Genomic DNA, 19,352 nt, shown 5'->3' with positions numbered 1-19,352 from the left:
AAAATTATTCCAACAGGTAAGGAAGCATTTTGTTTCAAGGCCAGATATATGCATTTGTATACTTTGGTGCTTCTAAAGTGTAAGCATAACTGGGAAGCAGTGAGCACTCTGTTTTACTGGGAGAGGCTTTACAGTTGTATAGAAGTGGGTAGAAGGCCTTTCACTTAAATGCTATAGGTCAAGAGAAGCTGGAAGGTTTGTGTGGACAGCGAGTGATCTTTTTTGTGAAATTTTATAACGGAAGCATAACCTAGTTTGCATGTAAGTATTGTGTTTTTCTCCATCTCCGTGCCTCAAGCAGATGCATCACAAATGAAGGTACTTTCAGCTGATGCTGCTTCTTTTGGAGCATCTACGTTACAGTGATACTTTTTGATGTTCAAGGCTTTATAGCCCCCTCCTAAAAGAGTTTGTTTACATAAATGATTTTTTTCATGTCTGTCACACTAGTGATTTGAGATTTTGTGACTTGACAATCCCTCTGTTCTGATGAAGTAACATCATACCACTCTTTCTTCAATAGACGCACAAGACATCAAAATCAGCTGTTGGGTCCGAAAAAAGGCACAAAAATGGTGGTGACTCCTTAGTTGATGGGGTAAGCATTATGACATATACTGAACCAAGCAAAACTGGAAATGAAACACATTTTAAACAATTCAAGCGGTTTTAAAACTGACTCATACTCTGTGCTGTTTGCGAAAGCAGGTTCTAAATACTGGAATATGTGTGTCTCAGTTTAACAGAACTCAGACGCACTGCAGGTGTGCTGCCTGCAATAGCATCTTCAAGGTCATATATCTTATCATGTTTAATCAAGGAAGCGCTGCACTACACAAGGGCATATAATAGAACACATGCAGAATAACTTTAGATCGGTCTCTGAAGAGAAACAGTTTTACAAACTTTGACCTCTGTGTATTTTTTCTACAGTTGTAGAATGGCTGGGCAGTGCTAATGTCATCAAATATATTTATAACACAGTTATATGTTTAACTATTTATTTCCCGATTCATATATAACAAGAACTACACCCAGAACATGAGTGTTAGGCTCCTCACACCTTGCTTAAAATTCAATGGACCAATGACCAGCTATATTAACCGGTTCCATGCTGGTGACGGAACCGCTCCATCACCAGCCGCGGTGGCGCTGTGCTGATGACGGAGCGGTTCCGTCATGCCCCGCGCGGCGCGTTCTATTGAGCGGGCGGGGCCATGACGGAACCGCTCCGTCATGAGCACAGCTCAACCGCGGCTGGTGACGGAGCGCTTCCGTCACCAGCATGCGCCCGCCGCGCGGCCCCCCCCCGCCCCCTTAGCGCTGCGGCGGAATAGCCGCAGCAGCGATGTGGTTAATAGTATTTTCTGGGCTGGTTATTCTGCTAGCACGTTGCTGTTCCTTGAGTCACGATTCTTCATTATGCTGGCTTGCTGCTGTGTGTCAGGCAGAGGCCAGTTTTGCTCTGGCAGTGAAAACTGCAGTTCTTTCTCGCGGCAGGGTGGTTTTCTTCCTTTGTAGAAATAACATGATAAGCAATGCATTGAGACTTTTCAGAAATATAGGTAGATCTGATTTCAAGCAGAATTGTTAGAATGGCATTGCTCTATTTTGTTTGCACAAACTATTAATCCTTCATCTTGCCTTCATCATAGGGATAAGCTGAAGAATCATGGTGGTGACAGTAGTTCTGTACTCCCACCTTGCTTTCTTAAGTTTCTTGAGAAGGCAGGCAAGGGCATATTTGGAAATGGACGTTGTGGCTGATGAAGGGGGTTAAATGAGTAGTTGACATCTAGAGTAACCCAATCTGGGATTTTTTAGAAGAGGTTTGGATAGTAGAGGTTATGTGTTCAGATGACTAGCCTAAGGGCAGCATGTAGGACTTTTTTTTAAGGAGTTTAGTGTTGATTTTGCCAGCACTGCATGGAGGGGGTTGCTGTAGTCAACAGCTGTCAATTCTGGAGCTTGGATAGTTAGTCAGTGTAGGTGGATGTTATAGATATGAATGTGTAAATCTTCAAAAGGAGAACAAACATACAGTTTGAAGCTTTCACTGCTTCAGGTCATGTTTAAAGCAGTGGATTGTAGTTGTCTAGGTGAACCAGAAGGAAGTTTCTTGGTCTAAAATGGTGACGTGGCTCCAGATATTTGAAATTGGTGCAGCCAATTATCACCCACTAAATTCGTAGTATAATAGTCAGTGATTAATTATTCACTCCTTGATGGTTATTGGTTTAACAGACTTTTCAGTCATCCAGCATATGGTGTGAGTGAGTCACTTTTTAAATTGGTGGCCGGAGATTCTGCGACTCACCGAGCGCTCTCCCAATAGCTGTCTAAAGGTTGAAGAGTGTTAGGGAGTTTTAGTGAGCCAACTGAGTCATTCCCAAGTCGCGCCTGAGGTTTCCATTCCTACCGGCTGGCAATTGATGAGGAATGGGAGAAGCAGATCATTCCAATCCTGGAGGTCAGGATCTTGTCTGTTCCTCCCCGGACTATAGCATTTTTCAATCTTTTAATTGGCTGACTTGTATCCTTCTAATACTCACTGTTAAGGAGATACTTTTTTATTAAGTGTATCTGTTTTCCAGCTCTCTCCCTCATGTGATTTCTCCCCATCCCCATGGTCTGTGTAGCACCCTCCCTCATGTGCTTCCCCCACTGGAAACACCGCCTCACCTGCGATCTGTATTGCTCTCTCCCACAAAAATATACCAGTCCTCCACGTTGCTTTTATCCGTCGATGCCCATTGTCCTCCATACTTTTTTCTCTTTTTATTGTGCTTCACCTGTGGAAAAGTCAGCCCATAACGCCCCGGATGCCCAGGCTGCTGGCGCAGGGCGACTCTTCGTTTCCTTCTTGAATAGTTACCAAATAAAGAGACGGGCACTGGAAGTAGGAAAACAAGAACAGGGTTTATTACTCATGAGGAGAGCCTGTCCTTTGGGACACTCGCATGGTGTCTTCGGGAGGTGCTCTAACAAGTTCTCTGAGGTTTCGCCTTTTATACACAGGTTTGTGACACACAGGCATCCTATATTACAATCAATACATTGTATAGTATGAAGGTATTTCAACACGTGGCTACAGTACGGGCCCTTATCCTCCATGCAAGAGGAGGGGCTGTCACGCAGCTGAGTGTTCTGCTGATTTCCGTTGGAATGTGTGTGTCTGATCGAGTCTCAGGGGGTGGGGTGGCCGTGATCAACAGTAGCTTCTTCCAAGAGAGACGAGTGCATAAAGTAGTGGGTAATAAACTGTATCCTCAGGCTAAGGGATGACCAGTGGTCCGTGCAAACATTCAGGCTCAGAGGAAGAGGTCATCAAAGGAGAGATATTCATGAAAGGGAGGGTCCGTGTGGACAGTCGAATGCTGTGGAAGGGTTGATCACAAGAGGGGTATTCAAGGGCGGGAAGGAGGTGTTGGTCAGGCGCGGGGTGCGATTCTTTAGGGACAGAGTCATGCGGGAGGGGAGGGCTCATGACTTGGGCATGAGAGAGCGGGGGCAGTCAGGGTACACGGGGGGTGCTCGCAGGGTCAGGGAAGGGCGCTGATGAGCGATCGTGAACAGGGAGACCATGGTACCTAAAATGGCTGTCGCGTACGTGTGTGCATGGGTCTATGCTAGGGAGACAACATAGTCAGAGTTTTAGCGATATTTGTTCTGTTTACATCAAGGGGCACTGAGAACACAAATGAACGCCGCTTATGTACATACATATTGCTAATTTTAACACACCGCCAATAGACACATTAACTCCTTAACCACAGCGCGAATTCCGCCGCAGTGCCGGAGTTTTATTGAGTTGGCGGGGCTGCGTCGACCTGCGGACGTGCGCAGCACTAGCCAGGTAGTGCTCGCGACGGCCGTTGCGCGCACGGAAAGGGTTAACTTTGCGCTGCTTTATGATTCAAAACAGCCACTAGACAAAACGTGATCTCTATTCAGCAGGTGCATTAATCACCAGAGTTATCTAGACATTTTGAATGGTGCCTTAAAATTGCTGGAGGGAGACACAAGGAACTCTAGAGGAGGGGCTTCTAAACCCATAAAAGATTCCAAAACACAGTTCCCCCGAGCTCGAGGCCCATTATAGTGACACTGGTTGCACCATCCTAGAGCCAGCCCTGATCATGTATTTATTAGTTTTTTATATGTAGTGTGTACCATAGCAATGAGGTGTCGGAGCTCGTTACAGAGTCAGATGTTTCATTTTCTGATAGAGACTTCTAACTGGAGATTCCTCACCGTTTGAACATTACCCAGGCGTCATACTGGACCTGGAACATTTTCAGATGTAGCTCTGCGCACCGGTAGGTGACGCCACGTAGCTCCGTACCGAAGTTGATATAGTTGAATCTCCTGCTCTGTCAGTTCCTTTCTCTTTGGACCACCCGATGTGTATCTGGAGCTTCCTCTCGCCTCTTCCAGGGATACTTTTATCTCAAAATAAAATTTCAGTCCGTGTACAAGGGACAGGTCATCCACCAAAACTATAGGGTTTAAACCTTGTAGGGACTTTCACAAGCAAATGTCTGTGACTGATCTCTATCGGGTTTGCCTATGGTACGTGGGTTCAAGCCACTGCTCTAAAGCCTGCAGTGACTGTGAGTCAAGGTACCTGAAGGCCATATAGGACTGCAAGGTGAAATTTTACGTCACTAAGCAGTGTCAAGATTGGTCCAGGTCGAAACTTGTCGGAGGAGGAGCTTGGCGGGCATCCGAGATGGCCGCTTGAGCACAGCGCTCTCCGGACCCTCGCCGCTCCCGACATTTTATCCTGGCTGAATCCTGATTTCTTGCAAGAATTCGTGTGGGGGACGTTTGGCTGATTACCCTGGCACTTTTCAGAAATCGATTTGGATCTCGTATTCCTGAGATATGGTGCTCTGAACTTTTGGGCTCCGCCCTTGAGGTGCGCCCGGGACGGGGTGCGGTACTGTAGCCGTCCTGCAATTGAACAACAACGGCAGGAGATCTGGCCTTGTGGGTCCCCCCTTCCTAAGTTTCGGTTTCGATTCCGTTCCGACTTGGGCCACGGAGGTGGATGTCGTGCTGCGGCTGAGACTTTGAGGCAGATCGGCTGTTGGGCTTTCATGTGACCTATTTGCTGGCTTGGCGACCTCTACCCGAGTTGTGCCCCCTTTTTATGTACTTTTGATCCTGTACTTTGGGTGTCGGGCCCGTCGAACCTGGTGGCTTGTCCTGTGACGCATCTTCAAAATGGCGGGCAGAGGGGACAGAGAGACGCGCAAGACGAAAACACCTCTGCGCGGAGCTCCAGTTCAATCAAATGTCATGGACCGTTATACCCATTCTAAGGGGTCCCCCGGAGCTGCCCTGCCTGGTTCTAGTATAGCGTCCGAACGAATTTTGGAAGAGTCGGCGGAGCCCTCCCTACAGGATATCATGGGCGCCATCTCGGGTGTGAGGGAATCCATCGGCCTACAGTACGAGGCCTTGGCCCACAAACTTGACACCGTGGCTATTGAGGTGAATCTGATTCGTGCTGATCTCGGCAAGACGAATGAGAGGGTGCAATCACTGGATATTAAATCCTCTAGCCTTACGAATGATGTCTCGGAGCTCCAAACAGAGATTGGAAATCTCCGTCGGGGGAACGACTTCATGACCCGTCGCCTGGAGGACTTTGAAAATAGGGCGCGTCGCTGCAATGTTCGCCTGGTTGGTGTACCGGAAAACCCTGAACCCCACTCGGTGGATCTCCTGGTTGAGGATCTGGTCTTGAACCACTTGGCCCCTTCTGGTCTCACAAAATTTTTCACGGTGGAACGTGCACATCATGTTCCAGGGGGCAAAGTCAAGCCGGGAGCCCCGCCGAGACCCATTGTAGCGAAGCTTTTTCATTATAGAGACCGGGACGCTATCCTGCAGGCCTCGCGGGGGAAGGGCCCGGTGGCCTTTGAGAATGCTACGGTGAACTTTTACCCGGACTTTTCCCAACAGGTTCAGAGACAACGTATGGAGTTTCGTGGTGCCAAGAAACGTCTCCGGGATCGGGGTCTACGTTACGCCATGCTCTTTCCCACTAGACTCCGGGTCGAATACAATGAACGTACCCTTTTCTTTGATCGGCCAGATGCTGTTAATGACTGGCTGGACTCATTGCCTGACCGTCCTCCTGAGACAGACTCCGCCGCTCACCCTGGTGGTGCCGAAGGTGGTGTGGAGATCTAACTGTTCGGCTCTTATGTCTTATTTTGAATACATTCTCAGGAGTGTTGGCCGGCGTCCCTCTACATTGTGATCATTCTGTCTTTCGTTTGTTATTTTGGTTCTTGCTGAGGTCGGGGGGTGGATGGAACGGAGACCTTTCCTCCTCCGGGGTCTTTGTGTAGAATAGGGGTTCTTGGGCGACAGGCACACTGCAGGTTGGGGTGGCTCTTTAGCTTTTTGCAGGGGTGCAGGGTGGGGGGTGTTTCTCTTCAGTTTGGGGGAGGGGGGTTGGGAAGTTTTTTCTTTTCTGTGTGTTGTTTTCAAGGCGAGTTGCTCCTGTGTTTGCTGCTGTTTCTGATGTCTAGCTCATGGACGAGGGGTCTTGGCTCGGGCGGTTGGGATGGGGGGTAGAGGGTTGAAATTTCTTTCCTGGAACGTTAATGGCCTGGGAGATCGTATCAAGCGCAGTGTGGTCTTAAAATGTATACGACGTTTGTCACCGGACATTGTTTTCATGCAAGAAACCCATTTGATTGGTAATGTTTGTTATGCAATGAATAGATGGGGCTACCGCCTAGTGGCGCACTCGGGGTTTACCTCCGGATCTAGGGGTGTGGGTATTCTTGTTCGAACCTCCCTCCCCCTGGCTATCGATGAGGTGATTCATGATGACCGTGGGAGATATACTGTCCTGGTGGGTAGATATGAAGGCCGCACCCTATCTCTCTTCAATGTTTATGTTCCCCCGGGTTTGCAGGCCTCTACTTTTACTGACTTGGGCCGTGTTTTGTTAGATCTCCCTGATAGCACTCTCTTTCTTGCCGGTGATTTTAATTCGGTGCTTTCCGGCCTTCACGATCGCCATCCCCCTAGAGATACCCCGCAGGCTCAGCAGTGGTTGGGAGGGTTTTTAGATACCTTTGGCCTTGTGGACTGCTGGCGACTGTTGCATCCTACTCAGCTCCAATACACCTTCCATTCCGGGGCCCATGGCAGTCTGTCTCGGCTGGATTATTTCCTGATGCCCGCAGCCCAATCATCGGCTGTTCGCGAGATTTTACATTTGCCGAGGGGTATTTCCGATCACTCGCCGCTCTGGCTTCGTTTCGAGGTTGGGGTGGAAGCGGCGGGCCGAGTGGCTCCCATTAACCCTTGGTATCTTTCCTCCCCTGTGACTCGTACCCTCTTGCTCAAGTCCATGGATGCATATTTCCTGGAAAATGAGGGGTCGGTCTCTTCGGCTGTGTCCCTGTGGGAAGCTTTTAAAACTGTGATTCGTGGACAGGCCCTTTCCTTGATTGTTGAAGCTAAGAGAGCAGGGAGGAAGGAGGTGGTGGACCTTGAGGGGGAGATCTCTGCTTTGGAGGACGAGCTGGAATCTGGTGTCACGCCTGAGAAACTCCATGCCCTGGGTCTAAAACAGTTTGCATATAAATCTCTGGTCACTGACGCTGCAAAGGTGATGTTTCGTGAGCAGCAGGGCAGATTGTACGATGTGGGTGACAAGGCGGGCAAACTCCTAGCGTGGTTGGACAAGAAAGAAAGAGTTAATCGTGTGGTGCCCATGATTCAGTCTGCGAGTGGTGAGAATGTGATTGATCCGACCGCCATTGTTGATCGTTTTGCGGAATATTTCCGTGTGGTGTATGCTCCCGTGTCTGTGAGGGATGTTGCTGACTCCCGCCTTCTTCTGCGTGATATCACTTTGCCCTGTGTCACCGACTTGGACCGTATTGCTTTGGACTCCCCTTTTACGAATGATGAGATAGCCAATGCAGTTCGATCGCTCCGTTCGGGCAAAGCACTGGGCCCGAACGGTTTGCCTATTGAGTTGTACAAATTACGCCCCGATAAGGTGGCGCCGTATCTCCGCGCCATGTTTCTAGAATCTCGTGAGCGGAACATACTTCCTTATGATCAGCGTCTGGCGACAATCGTCGTCATTCCCAAAGAGGGTAAACCGCGTGACCTCTGTTCCTCGTACAGGCCCATATCCCTATTAAATGTTGAACCTAAGGTGTTGGCTAAACTTTTGGCGACCCGTCTCCTTTCGGTTCTTGGGGAGTTGGTCCATCCGGATCAATCTGGCTTTATCCCGCATCGCAACACTGCTCTGAATTTACGTCGCCTCCACGGCGCGCTGGCGAGGGCGGGGCTTTTGACTGAACCGGCCATTTTGGCGTCCCTGGATGCCTCCATGGCCTTTGATACTGTGGAGTGGCCCTATTTATGGGCGACACTTGAGAAATTTGGATTCGGGTGCGAGTTTATTAGCTGGGTTAGGCTGTTGTACGCGGAACCTCTGGCGCAAGTTGTAGTGAACGGTAGAGTGTCGGCCCCCTTCTCCTTGGGCAGGGGTACCCGTCAGGGTTGCCCCTTGTCCCCTCTGTTGTTCGCGCTCGCTCTTGAACCGTTGGCGGCCTGGCTCCGTTGGGAACCATCCCTTAAAGGTATTCGTTGGGCCCCGGACTTCGAAGACCGCGTCTCGCTTTACGCGGACGACATCCTCTTGTATCTTACTTCTCCTCGCAAGTCTTTATCTGTTTTATTTGACGTTCTTGCGTCCTTTGGCGCTAACTCAGGCCTCGTCATCAACTGGTCTAAATCCTGTGTATACGTTTTATCTGGTATCTTGCCTCCGTTGCCGAGTAGACTTCCTCTTCGGGTGGTCCGGGATGGTTTCAAATACTTGGGGGTCTTCGTTACCTTGGATCCGTCCCTTCGTTTTGATCGTAATCTCCTTCCCCCGTTGCTTAGGCTCCGTTTGGACGTTGCCCGCTGGCGCAAGCTTCCCCTGTCTCCACTGGGTCGGGCGGCCCTGTTTAAGATGATGTCACTACCGCGGTTTCTCTACGCTCTCCAGAATTATTATGATCCTATCCCCAAGACCTATTTTCGGGAGATTGAGAGCCTTCAGAGGCAACTTATTTGGGATGGGCGACCGCGCATTGCTCTCGCGAAACTTTCCATCCCGTGGTACGATGGGGGCATGGCGCTCCCCGATATTAGGAGGTACTACTGGGCTTCACATCTGTCCGCCATTAATCACGCTATGTTCTCTCCGGGTCGTAATCCGGCGTTTGAGATGGATAAACTTCAGCTTCCGGGAGGTGACTTTAATAGAGTGCTCTATTCTCGCTCCGCTGGGCGCCATCTTGTGGGACCTACTTTGACTGCTTTGACAGTGTGGCGTGCTGCGAATGTGAGCCTGGGCTGGGAGGATCGCTTGACGTTGGCGACGCCGCTTTATGCTTCGGAACGTCTGGGCGGTCTTTGGTCTTCCAGGGGTTTTGACCGTTGGGACTTGATTGGGATCTCTAAAGTGGGGGATGTATATTCTAAGGGTTCTGTGCGCCCGTTTCAGGCCCTCCAGGCTGACTATGGCCTGAGTAGTCGGGAATTCTTTCGTTATTTACAGATCAGGCACGCTTTGGTTTCGGTGTTTGCTCCTGGTGAGATTCCGCCTGACTCTTCCCCACTTGAAGACCGTATCCTTGACGAACATCTTCCTGATAGCACTATCTCCCTGATCTATAAAAAGTTGATTAACAATCGGACTGACTTATTGGCCCGACTTCGGGAACAGTGGATGGGAGATGGGTTGGAACTTGATGATGAGGATTGGCAATCGGCCCTCTCCTCTCCGAAGGAGGTGGCTATACCGGCTCGACTCCGTCTGGTCCAATTGAAGATCCTTCATCGGGTGTACGTGACGGGACCGCGACTGATGGTGATGGGCTTTTCCTCCGATGGACTGTGTAAGCGTGGATGTGGTTTGCGTGCTACTTTCCTGCATATTCTTTGGGAGTGCCCGATGGTGGCTGCTTATTGGGTGGCCGTGCTTGATCTGATGACTGTGGTGACAGGGATATCCTTGCGACCGGAACCTCGTCGCTGTCTTTTGAATGTTTGGGAGCCCACGGACTATTCGGTGGCACAGACTAGATGGGCCACCCTGGGCTATATGATTGCGAAGCGAGACATTGCGCAACTCTGGGGGGCCTCCAGGCCCCCTGCCCTCTCGCAATGGGAGGATAATATGGATTGGTCCATGTTCCGTGAGAAAACTGTCTATGTGGCCAGGGGTAGACCCAGGGCATGGGTGAAGGTGTGGGGTCAATGGAACGAATACCGTGGCGACATTTGTACTCCTCCCCTTGTGGACACTATCGAGATTACCCTATCTCCTTAGGCTGGCGTTCCCGGAATCTTCATATAGGGACTGAGCTGGTGTCTCCGGCTCTTCCCCCCTTCTTCTTCCTGATCTCTGCCCCCCTCCCCCCCCCCCCCCCCCCCACTCCATACTCCTTAGTGCTTAGGATATTACTACTGCACCTCCGCTGCTGTCCCCCCCTTGTGTCCCTTGGGCTGACCTTCAGTGATACACTCTCGCCTTTTTGTATGTTTGTTTTTTCATATATATAAAACCTGTTTTGGTCCTGTATATAATGTGGAGTATTGCATTGTTGATTGACGGTTACCTCTGCGGGCATATGTGATATGTGTCTACTCCTTTTTAGCGGCTGGCCCGTGTGGTTGTAGGCCCATCCTTGTACATTTCTGCTTGCTCAAATAAAGGTTTTTAAAAAAAAAAAAAAAAAGGTCCAGGTCCAAAAGTAGTTTTTAGTCCCATCCCATCCCACCACCACAAGGATTGTATATTACATTCCTTGTTTAGTGCCAATTATGACGCAGGTGATGGAAATCGGGCAACCATGCCATGAGGAGAATTTGTATGATGACATCTGAGAGGCCAGTGGCATAGACCCTTCCTCTGATTCTGGTCTTTTTTTTACCCGTAGGTCTTGCCACTCAAGAGTGCTTCCTTCGTAGTGGTCATGGGAGGGTGTCTAAAGAATTTCATCTTGGAGGTCAAAGCTATTGTCCTGACCAAAAATCCTCCAGCCGGGGCAAACCACCACTGAGCCCCTGCTCCCTTTTAATGAGGCACTCACAGATACTCTGCTAGGGGCCCAGACACCCCTGCTCCAGGTGACTCCATATATTTGTCCCAGCAGCCTTCACTCGATAGCTTAAAGGTACTGTTATTTCCCAGTAGAACAAACCAAAAAACTTTTCCGAACACTCCCCCAGATAGGGAGTCTTAAAGAGTGAATACCCTTAGGAAGAGGGTATTTTTTCCGCCAGTTTGGTCTACATTTACGTTAATGCCAGTTGCTTGCTGGGCTGCTATTCCCACCCTCTTTGCGAGCTGGTGGCTCAAACCCTTTCAGGTGTCCCAGAAGACCTCCAGCATGTCCTAACCCAATCTGTAGAGGACGGCCGTTATGCAGCCAAGTTCACAATTTGTTATGACTTGGATATGGCTGATTCCATCAGGCAAGCCATTGTCACAAGTGTCTCCATTCGCCACCATGCCTGGCTGCGGTCAACAGATTTTTCAGGTGATGTCTAGTTGTCTGTTATGGGTATGTCCTTGGACTGCAGTTGCCTCAATGGGCACAAGGCAGATTCTACTCTGGAGAGGTTCAAAGAGAGCAGGGCCACAGCAAGCTTCCTTGAAGACTTATTTGCCCTGCCTCACCAGCCACATCAGCTCAACCGCTCCTTTCGCAGTTTCGGCAGAGGTACCCCGTACCTGCTGCCAATTCAGCCTCAGGAAGGGCCCGAGGGCAACGGATGGAGGACCATTTTTCCATCTTATGGCAGGAAGTGCAAGCCCTTATGGCAAAAGTGGCTACAGAGAGCGTCCCTGGGCCAGAAATTGGTTGTGGTTGTTATTCCTTTCCGCTTAAGGAAGGTCAAGGAGAATCATGGGTTCAACTTCACAACAAGTGTATAGATTGGCTAACAAAGCATAAGGGGGTGGGTTATGATATTGCAAAAGAAATCATAACCACACGGCGAGTAACCTGGGTCGGTCCCCTTTACAAAAACATCAATGGGGACTGCATTGTAATTAATTTTAGAAAACCGGGCACAGCAAAATATCTGCTGAACAATAATCCTGGTCGTCATGGCCCGTCTACTGTGGTGACCCCACTACCCTTAAAATATTTTTATCGTCCTCCCAACAAGTTGATGCAACCCCCCCCAGTTTTTCCCTTACAGAATAGGTTTGGAATATTCCAGGACCTGGACTCTTTGGACTGACTGCCCACTGAAACCACTAAACCACTTCCTGTGTGTTCTGAGGCAGCACAGTTAGAGGAATCACCCCCAGAGGCGACCCTGTTAACACTGGAGATCTCTCCACCCAGTCTACTAAGTGTTCAACAAAGCGTTGTTATACCTAAAACCGCCCCAAGCACTAACCAGGGTGCATGTTTGAGGAATAATAAAAATAATAATCTAACAATTCTTAGTTGGAACATTGCGGGCCTGAAGTCCAAGACGGGAATTCCTTCATGGAGGGATTGCGTCAATTGTTATGACATAATGATGTTCCAAGAAACGTGGTGTGTTGAGGACTTATTGTTTGAGGGGTATAGTTGCCATAATAGGACTGCTCTGGCCCCTTTGGTTGGTCGTCCAAGTGGTGGATTGTCCATTTGGATAAAAATTACTGCTGAAGTGAAAATTGACGAACTACAAACAAATTGTCCTAGTTTCATGGCACTCTCGTATACTCAGAGGATAAAACTGTGTTTAATCAATTTCTATAACAATGATTTTTTTGTCCCAACCTAACTCTAATTTTATTCTCTTATTTGATTTTATTAATGTAATCATGGATGGACAGGTGTATGGAAAATTTGATGGCATATGTTTAGGGGGAGATTTTAATGCACATGTACATCCAAGAAATCCCCCATGTAAAAGAGGTATAGAACTGTTAGATTTTCTCTCTTCTAGTGAACTTGTTAATTGCATGGAGTATGTAGGTATGGAAAACCATGCATCCCCATTCCCCACCTTTATTGGTCACGGGGGTGGTACAACGATTGATTATGTTTTTGTTTCACACGCCGTTGCAAAGGCATTAATAAGGGCAGAAGTAGTGTGTGAAATTTACAGTGATCATTACCCAATTGCCATCCATTTATCAATACCGAAGGGTAAGTGTCCAAAACGCGAAATAGGCGCAAGGGGTCTGGAAGTCTCGACAGACAAGCTGAGGGTAATCTGGAAGGGAGCAGACAATAAGGGAATCCTGGCAGTAGTATGTAAGAAATATCCATCTTTGATTAAAGATTGTCTTACCACAGAGGACCAAGGGATAAATGTGGTTAAAGCGTTTTCTGAACTCTGCACTGTAATTAAAGGTGAAATTTCTAGACCAGCCTCTAGTAAGGCTGAGGAAAGGCCTAGGTGGTTCGATGCCCCATGCTCAAAAGCGAATAGGATGCTTAGAGCTGCCTTAAAAGTTGAACCGAGGGACATACTGCGGGTAAGGCTGCTTAGAGCAGAGTATAAGCTTGCTTTACGTACCAGATCAAACGATTTATTGAAAACCCACTGGGATTCCCTGGCACGATCTGCTGACCTAAAAGATACCACTGGGTTTTGGAAGGAGGTAAAGGAAATAAGATCTATCGGCTCAAATTTGACCGAAATTAACTGTAACATCACCGGTCCGATCTGGGTTGCGCACTTTGGCAAAATTTACGCAACACCAGATAATCCTCCTTTGTTGCTACCCCCTCCACACCCAATGTCTATTTCCACACTTGAGGTTTTTGATGCTATTTTAGAAAGCGCCGGGAACAAAGCACCCGGATCCGATGGGCTCTCCATAGACCAATTAAAATGTGAACCAGAGTTTTGGGCTCCTTTGCTATGCAATGTTTTCAATAATTTAACTGAAGGAGAGATTCCGGAAACATGGTCACGTAGCATTATTGTTCCCATTTTTAAAAAGGGCGATAGGCTGGATCCTGGGTGTTATCGCCCAATTTCTTTAATAGATAACACCTTAAAAGTTCTGGGACGGATCTTATTTAAAAGGATAAGAACTTGGACAGATGAGAACAACATCCTACACCCTAGCCAGTTTGGGTTCCGCAGTAGTGTCGGAACGGTGGAACAATGCTTGAATCTGAACTTGATCATGGGAAAATATAATATTGCAAAGAAATCCCCTTTATATTTTGGTTTTATGGATCTGAGCTCGGCTTTTGATTTTGTTAATCGCTCCCGGCTTTGGTCTACCCTTCTTGAATATGGTTTGGATGACCATCTGGTACATTTTTTAGCTTTTTTACACCGTGATCTTAAAGCTTGTGTACGTGTGAATCAAATGGGTGAAGTTTCCAATGATATTAACATTGGTAGGGGGGTGAGACAAGGGTGTGTGCTGGCCCCTCTCCTTTTTATTTTGTACATTAATAAACTAAGCGGCACTTTGAGCACCCTAACTAGTGATGTGCCCTACATTAACGGAGCCCCTATACCCACCCTTCTTTACGCAGATGATGCGGTCCTGATGGGCCGTACTCCGAAGGCACTGCGTATTTTAATTTCAGGGTTTGTCCTTTTTATGGCCGATTTAGGCTTAACAACCAATTTTAAAAAATCACTGATTATGAGCTGTGGGCCAAAAAATCACAAAATTCCCCAGATTATTTCAGGGTCAAATGTTTTTAAAAGTACCAGCACTTTTCCCTATTTAGGGCTCCTATTTTCAAATAGTGGTACGTGGCATGCCCATGTTTCTTATGCCAGGAATAAGCTGGGCAAGGCCATCAATTGTGTAACCTCTTTGAGGCAACCCACCCAAGCTGATGTGATAACTCCCCTGGTGAAGATATACCAAACCCAATGCATGCCAACCGGCACTTACGGCGCTGAGGTTTGGGGTTATACCAAGTGCTCCTCCATTCAAACAGAAGAAAATAGATTCTGTCGTAAGGTATTGGGGGGGGTTATCTGTTCTCCAACCTATGTATGTCATAATGAACTAAATATTCCCTACATAGAGGATTTTGTGAGATCAAGACCAGCATTGTTCTGGATAAAGATATGGAACAATACGGCTGCTACATTGACCCGTGACATTATTTTGGATTGTCTAAAGTGCGATAGGGGACACCTTATTCCATGGCTGAAATCAGTAAAAGAGTGCCTCGCAAGCGTGGGTTTGGCTTCCCTGTTCACATCACCACACCTAATAAATCGCTCCCATAAGACCATCATCTCAAGGGCATTGTATGATTTATATAGTGAAGAGCGGGACAGAAAGAACCAGATTAAATGCACGGTTGTAAAATATTTGGCCTATTCTGAACCACACATTAAAAAACCTGGCCTACCGTACAGATATTTGCGTTTGCATCTTGGTAGATGGGTAAGGGGTTTACTGTTTCGTTTCCGAGAGGGGAGTATAGTTAATTTACTGAACTTCCCTCTGGGATACAATAAACATCTTGAAACTTTAAATTGCCCCTGTAACCCTTACATGAAGCAAAGTCTCATGCATTTCCTGTTCTTCTGTGGTTTTTATAAAAAATTTACTGTACATTATCTAATGCCCTATTGTAAGAAAAATGAATTGACTAATTTTAAATTGGCACTCCGGTCTTTCCAGGTATTGGGATCAGACGAAGTTATTTTTAGGATGAGCTGTTTCCTCAAAGCTGCTGTTAGATCGAGAGCCACCCTTAATATCGATGCATAATTATAGCACACTGCACTTTCTATTTTGCACTTTCATGATAAAGAATTTTTTAAACCTACCATTTTTATCTTTGGTAATTATGTGTAAATAGATAATATTATAACAATGTGATGTCCGTCTTTTTTAAACAAAGGTTTTAAAATTGTTTTTTAATATTTTCTTCTCTTAACAATTTTTAAATCTATCACTAGGGAAGGACAAATTTGGTACAGTTGTGAAATTATAATAGATTTTGATCTGATTGTGCTCGTTTTTTCTTGTATTATTCTCCAATTGTAATTATTGAATTGAATGTTTTTGAAATGTTTTTTGTTTGTACTTTTATGGATGTTTTCTTATTCCGAATAAAGATCTTTTGACTTGACTTGTTATTCCTTTTGCTAAAGCAGAACGAAGGTCTTCATCCAATTTTAGATCCGTGCCCCACTGAACGCCTTCCTCCAGAAGGGCAAATTTGAAATACTTACACTGGCCCATGTCTTGTCTGCCTTCACCCCTGAAGACTGGATGGTGACGTCGGATTTGCAGGACACCTGTTTAAATATACCCGTCCTGCAGACCTTTCGGCGCTACCTGCAGTTCGCTGTGGTTTTTTTCAGTTGACTGTGCTCTCCTTTGGTCTCCAGTGTTCACGAAAGTAGTGGCAGTTATAACAGCATACATTTGACGTTCGGGTCTCCCAGTCTTTGACTGACTACCTGTTGAAGGAGAGCTCTTTCCAGGCAGTCATCAACCATCTCCAGACAATGACGAACCCCCTGTCATCTTTGAGGTTCACTGTCAACATGCTAATTTCGTGCCTTTCCCCCGGAAAGAAGTGTAAAGGACATTGTCTATTATCTGGATGTATCGGCCTTAGTCCTGGATCTCAGTGAGGTTGACTCTGAGGCTGCTGGGACTGATGGCCTCCTGCTTATACAGCATGCCTGGTGGCATATGCGGATTCTGCAGTGGGATTTGAAGTCTCAGTGGGCTCAGCATCAAGGGGACCTCTTTAACCTTGTCCAGATTTTGGAGTAGACTGCAAGAGATCTGTGGTGGTGGTTACTGGACTACAATTGGGTCAACAGCAGACCTCTCTTCCTTCATCTCCCAGAGCTGACAGTGGCGACCGATGCATCCCTTCTGGGTTTGGGTAGCCACCTAGGAGAGGTGGAGCTCAGAGACCTCAGGTCTCCAGCAGAGTTCTGGCCCCATATCAATCTTCTGAAACTGAGAGAAACCACTTGGTGCTGAAAACCTTCCTGTATCCATCAAGGGCAGGCTGGTACAGGTGCTTACGGTCACCACCATCACATTGTGGTATTGCAATAAACAGGGTGGGTGGGGTCGCAGACCCTTAGCCGAGAGGCCCTGTGCCTCAAGAAATGGCTAGACCATCAAGGATTTTTTTCTGATGGTGAACCACCTGGGAGGTTCTTTGAATGCCAAGGCAGGCGGGCTGAGCTGTTACACTCGGCGGTGGAGCTAGGGCTCTTCTGCGCTTGGGGAGAACCCTGGCTGGATCTATTCACCACTGCCGAGAAGCGCAATGTCAGCAGTTCTGCTCATTGGAATTTCCAAGGCATCTCTCTCTAGAAGACGTCTGCCACCTAGAATGGAACTTGGGACTATTGTATGCCTTCCCGCGGATACCTCTCCTGCTGCAAGTTCTAAAGCTCAAGAAAGACAGGGCCCAAATCATCCTAGTGACCCTGATTGGGCACAAAGATTCGTCCTGTGTGCATCGACGCCGGAGCCAATAAGACGCCGACGGGACACGGCCCAGAGGGCCTTCCCAGTCTCCCGCCCAGCCCACCCCTTCAGTCACTGCATAGCCCTGAGCGGCTTCCTGCGCTGACGTCGGAGGCGGCACCAGGCTCAACACCCTGTCAACATATTTCTTCCCCACATGTTGCAGTGGGGTCAACGTCAGACTGCGCCCATGCCGAATCCCCTTTGGAGGTCGGCGATGTCCAGACGACTCCGACTCGGCGTGCTCTTTTGCATGAGGTTGATGTCCCACCCGACTCCTCGGACGTCGATGTGGCTCCCACACGGCATCGGTTGACGCCAGCGCTTACGCCTCCTCTTATGCAAGAGGGTGACGCTCCTGTGGACTCCCCAGATCTGAGGTCGTTTCGGTCCATGGAGCAGGTGCCTTGTGTTGCGTGGCCTTTAAATCAGCCTCCGGCTCCTCCACTTTTGCTGTCTAGTGGACGGGTTAGTCTCCTACCGATGGTTTATTGTCACCTCCCCGGATGGCAACTGAGGTGGGCTGTGCGGCACGCTCATTACTATTGGTGCAAACTTGGGTACACCCTGGTATGTTTGCCTTGTTGTTTCTATGGTCAGCCCTTACTGGGCTGGTCTTTCAAGGTAGCGGATTTACCATGTCCGTCTCTGCTGTACATTGTCTTATGGCCTCATTTTCTGACCACTTTCCCAAAAGCATTTTTTCCACTTCCCCTGCTGCTTCCGCACAGGTGTTTCCCACGCTTCTGCTTTGGGTTAATTCTGTGACACTCGTAACGGGAGTGTTCTCTTCAGGATACTCGTTTCTTGGGTCCTGGGACCTTTAAGTTGGTCCTGACTGTTTCCACTATCATGCCTAACTCCATCTCCTCCACTGTCTTGCGGGGGACCGTTGTTCCTCCCGGGCGAGGGGCAGATGTCGCTTATGGGCCTGGACATTGTCCTGTACAGTTATGCTTCCACATGTCTGTTGGTACTTTTCACGTGCCATAGTCTATTCCTGCGTTACGCTTCATTTTTTAGCGTCTTTCTTCTTATTCAATATCTGCTGTGCTCTTACACAGTAGAATCTTGCTGGCAACGTTCCTTCATGTGGTGTCCGTGGTCTTTGACCCGGTCTGCTTGTGCTACAAGTTCTTATATGGGTGTCCGGGTTGCCTGGTTCCCTTTTTGCTGGTTGCCTTCTTGCTGTTGCATCTCTCGCCTCTGGGCTGCTCACGCTGCCCTACAGGAGAGTCTTTGCTATACTTCATGTGGTTCTAACGTCCACTCGGTCTGCTTATGTTACTTCCAGTCTTCCGCTTGACTATCGTTCTTACTGTAAGTCCTGTTCTGGGCGCATATGCTGGGTGCCGTCGGCCCTTTCACAGATCTGTGACAGACCGACTATGTACTGGTGCGTCTTCTGTTTCTCGTACCACCAGCATTTTCTGGCCGTGGGTTGGCATCCTGCCACTGCTGTCACACGTATTTTTGCTGGTGCGGGTTTCAACAGTGCTTCTTTCCGCTGTTGTGCATACTGCACTGGTATGCGCTAACTCTGTCATACCAGTTGCCATCTCTCTGGGTCTTACCTACGGTCGGCACGCCGGATCCTGTGGATCTGTCAGACCCTAGGTTCAGTTCCACTTCTTCCGAAGTGCTGCACTTTCCTTTTCACACCTACATATCTAGTATGTATTTTCTTTCTTTCACCCGGTATACATACAGGATTTTTTATGCTGTTCTTGGACGGCTTGTGGTGCCTTTGCCGCCCCATGTTTTCCGCACTTTTATGAGCTACAATGTCTGGTGTGGGTGTGCTGGCTTGCGGATCCCCATCCTTGTTTTGTCACCTTGTTGACTGCTCCGTCCCCCT

General features: G+C 48.1%; 1 protein-coding gene across 5 annotated transcripts in view; it reads left to right on the top strand.

Moving 5' to 3' along the window:
* PHC2 (polyhomeotic homolog 2) overlaps nucleotides 1-19,352 on the top strand; it is a 646,847-nt gene that overhangs the window by 563,927 nt on the left and 63,568 nt on the right. For all 5 annotated transcript variants that reach the window (XR_013594766.1, XM_078643027.1, XM_078643026.1 and 2 more), the window contains one exon: nucleotides 524-598. Coding sequence is in view for 4 of the 5 variants with exons in the window: in XM_078643027.1 (XP_078499153.1) it covers nucleotides 524-598 (75 nt within the window). In the remaining variant the exon portion in view is untranslated. The remainder of the gene's footprint in view (nucleotides 1-523; nucleotides 599-19,352) is intronic.

Source organism: Lissotriton helveticus, chromosome 5_1 (assembly GCF_964261635.1).
Source record: "Lissotriton helveticus chromosome 5_1, aLisHel1.1, whole genome shotgun sequence".
NCBI lineage: Eukaryota > Metazoa > Chordata > Amphibia > Caudata > Salamandridae > Lissotriton > Lissotriton helveticus.
Note: the sequence above shows the minus strand (reverse complement) of the source record. Positions and strands in the feature narration are given on the sequence as shown.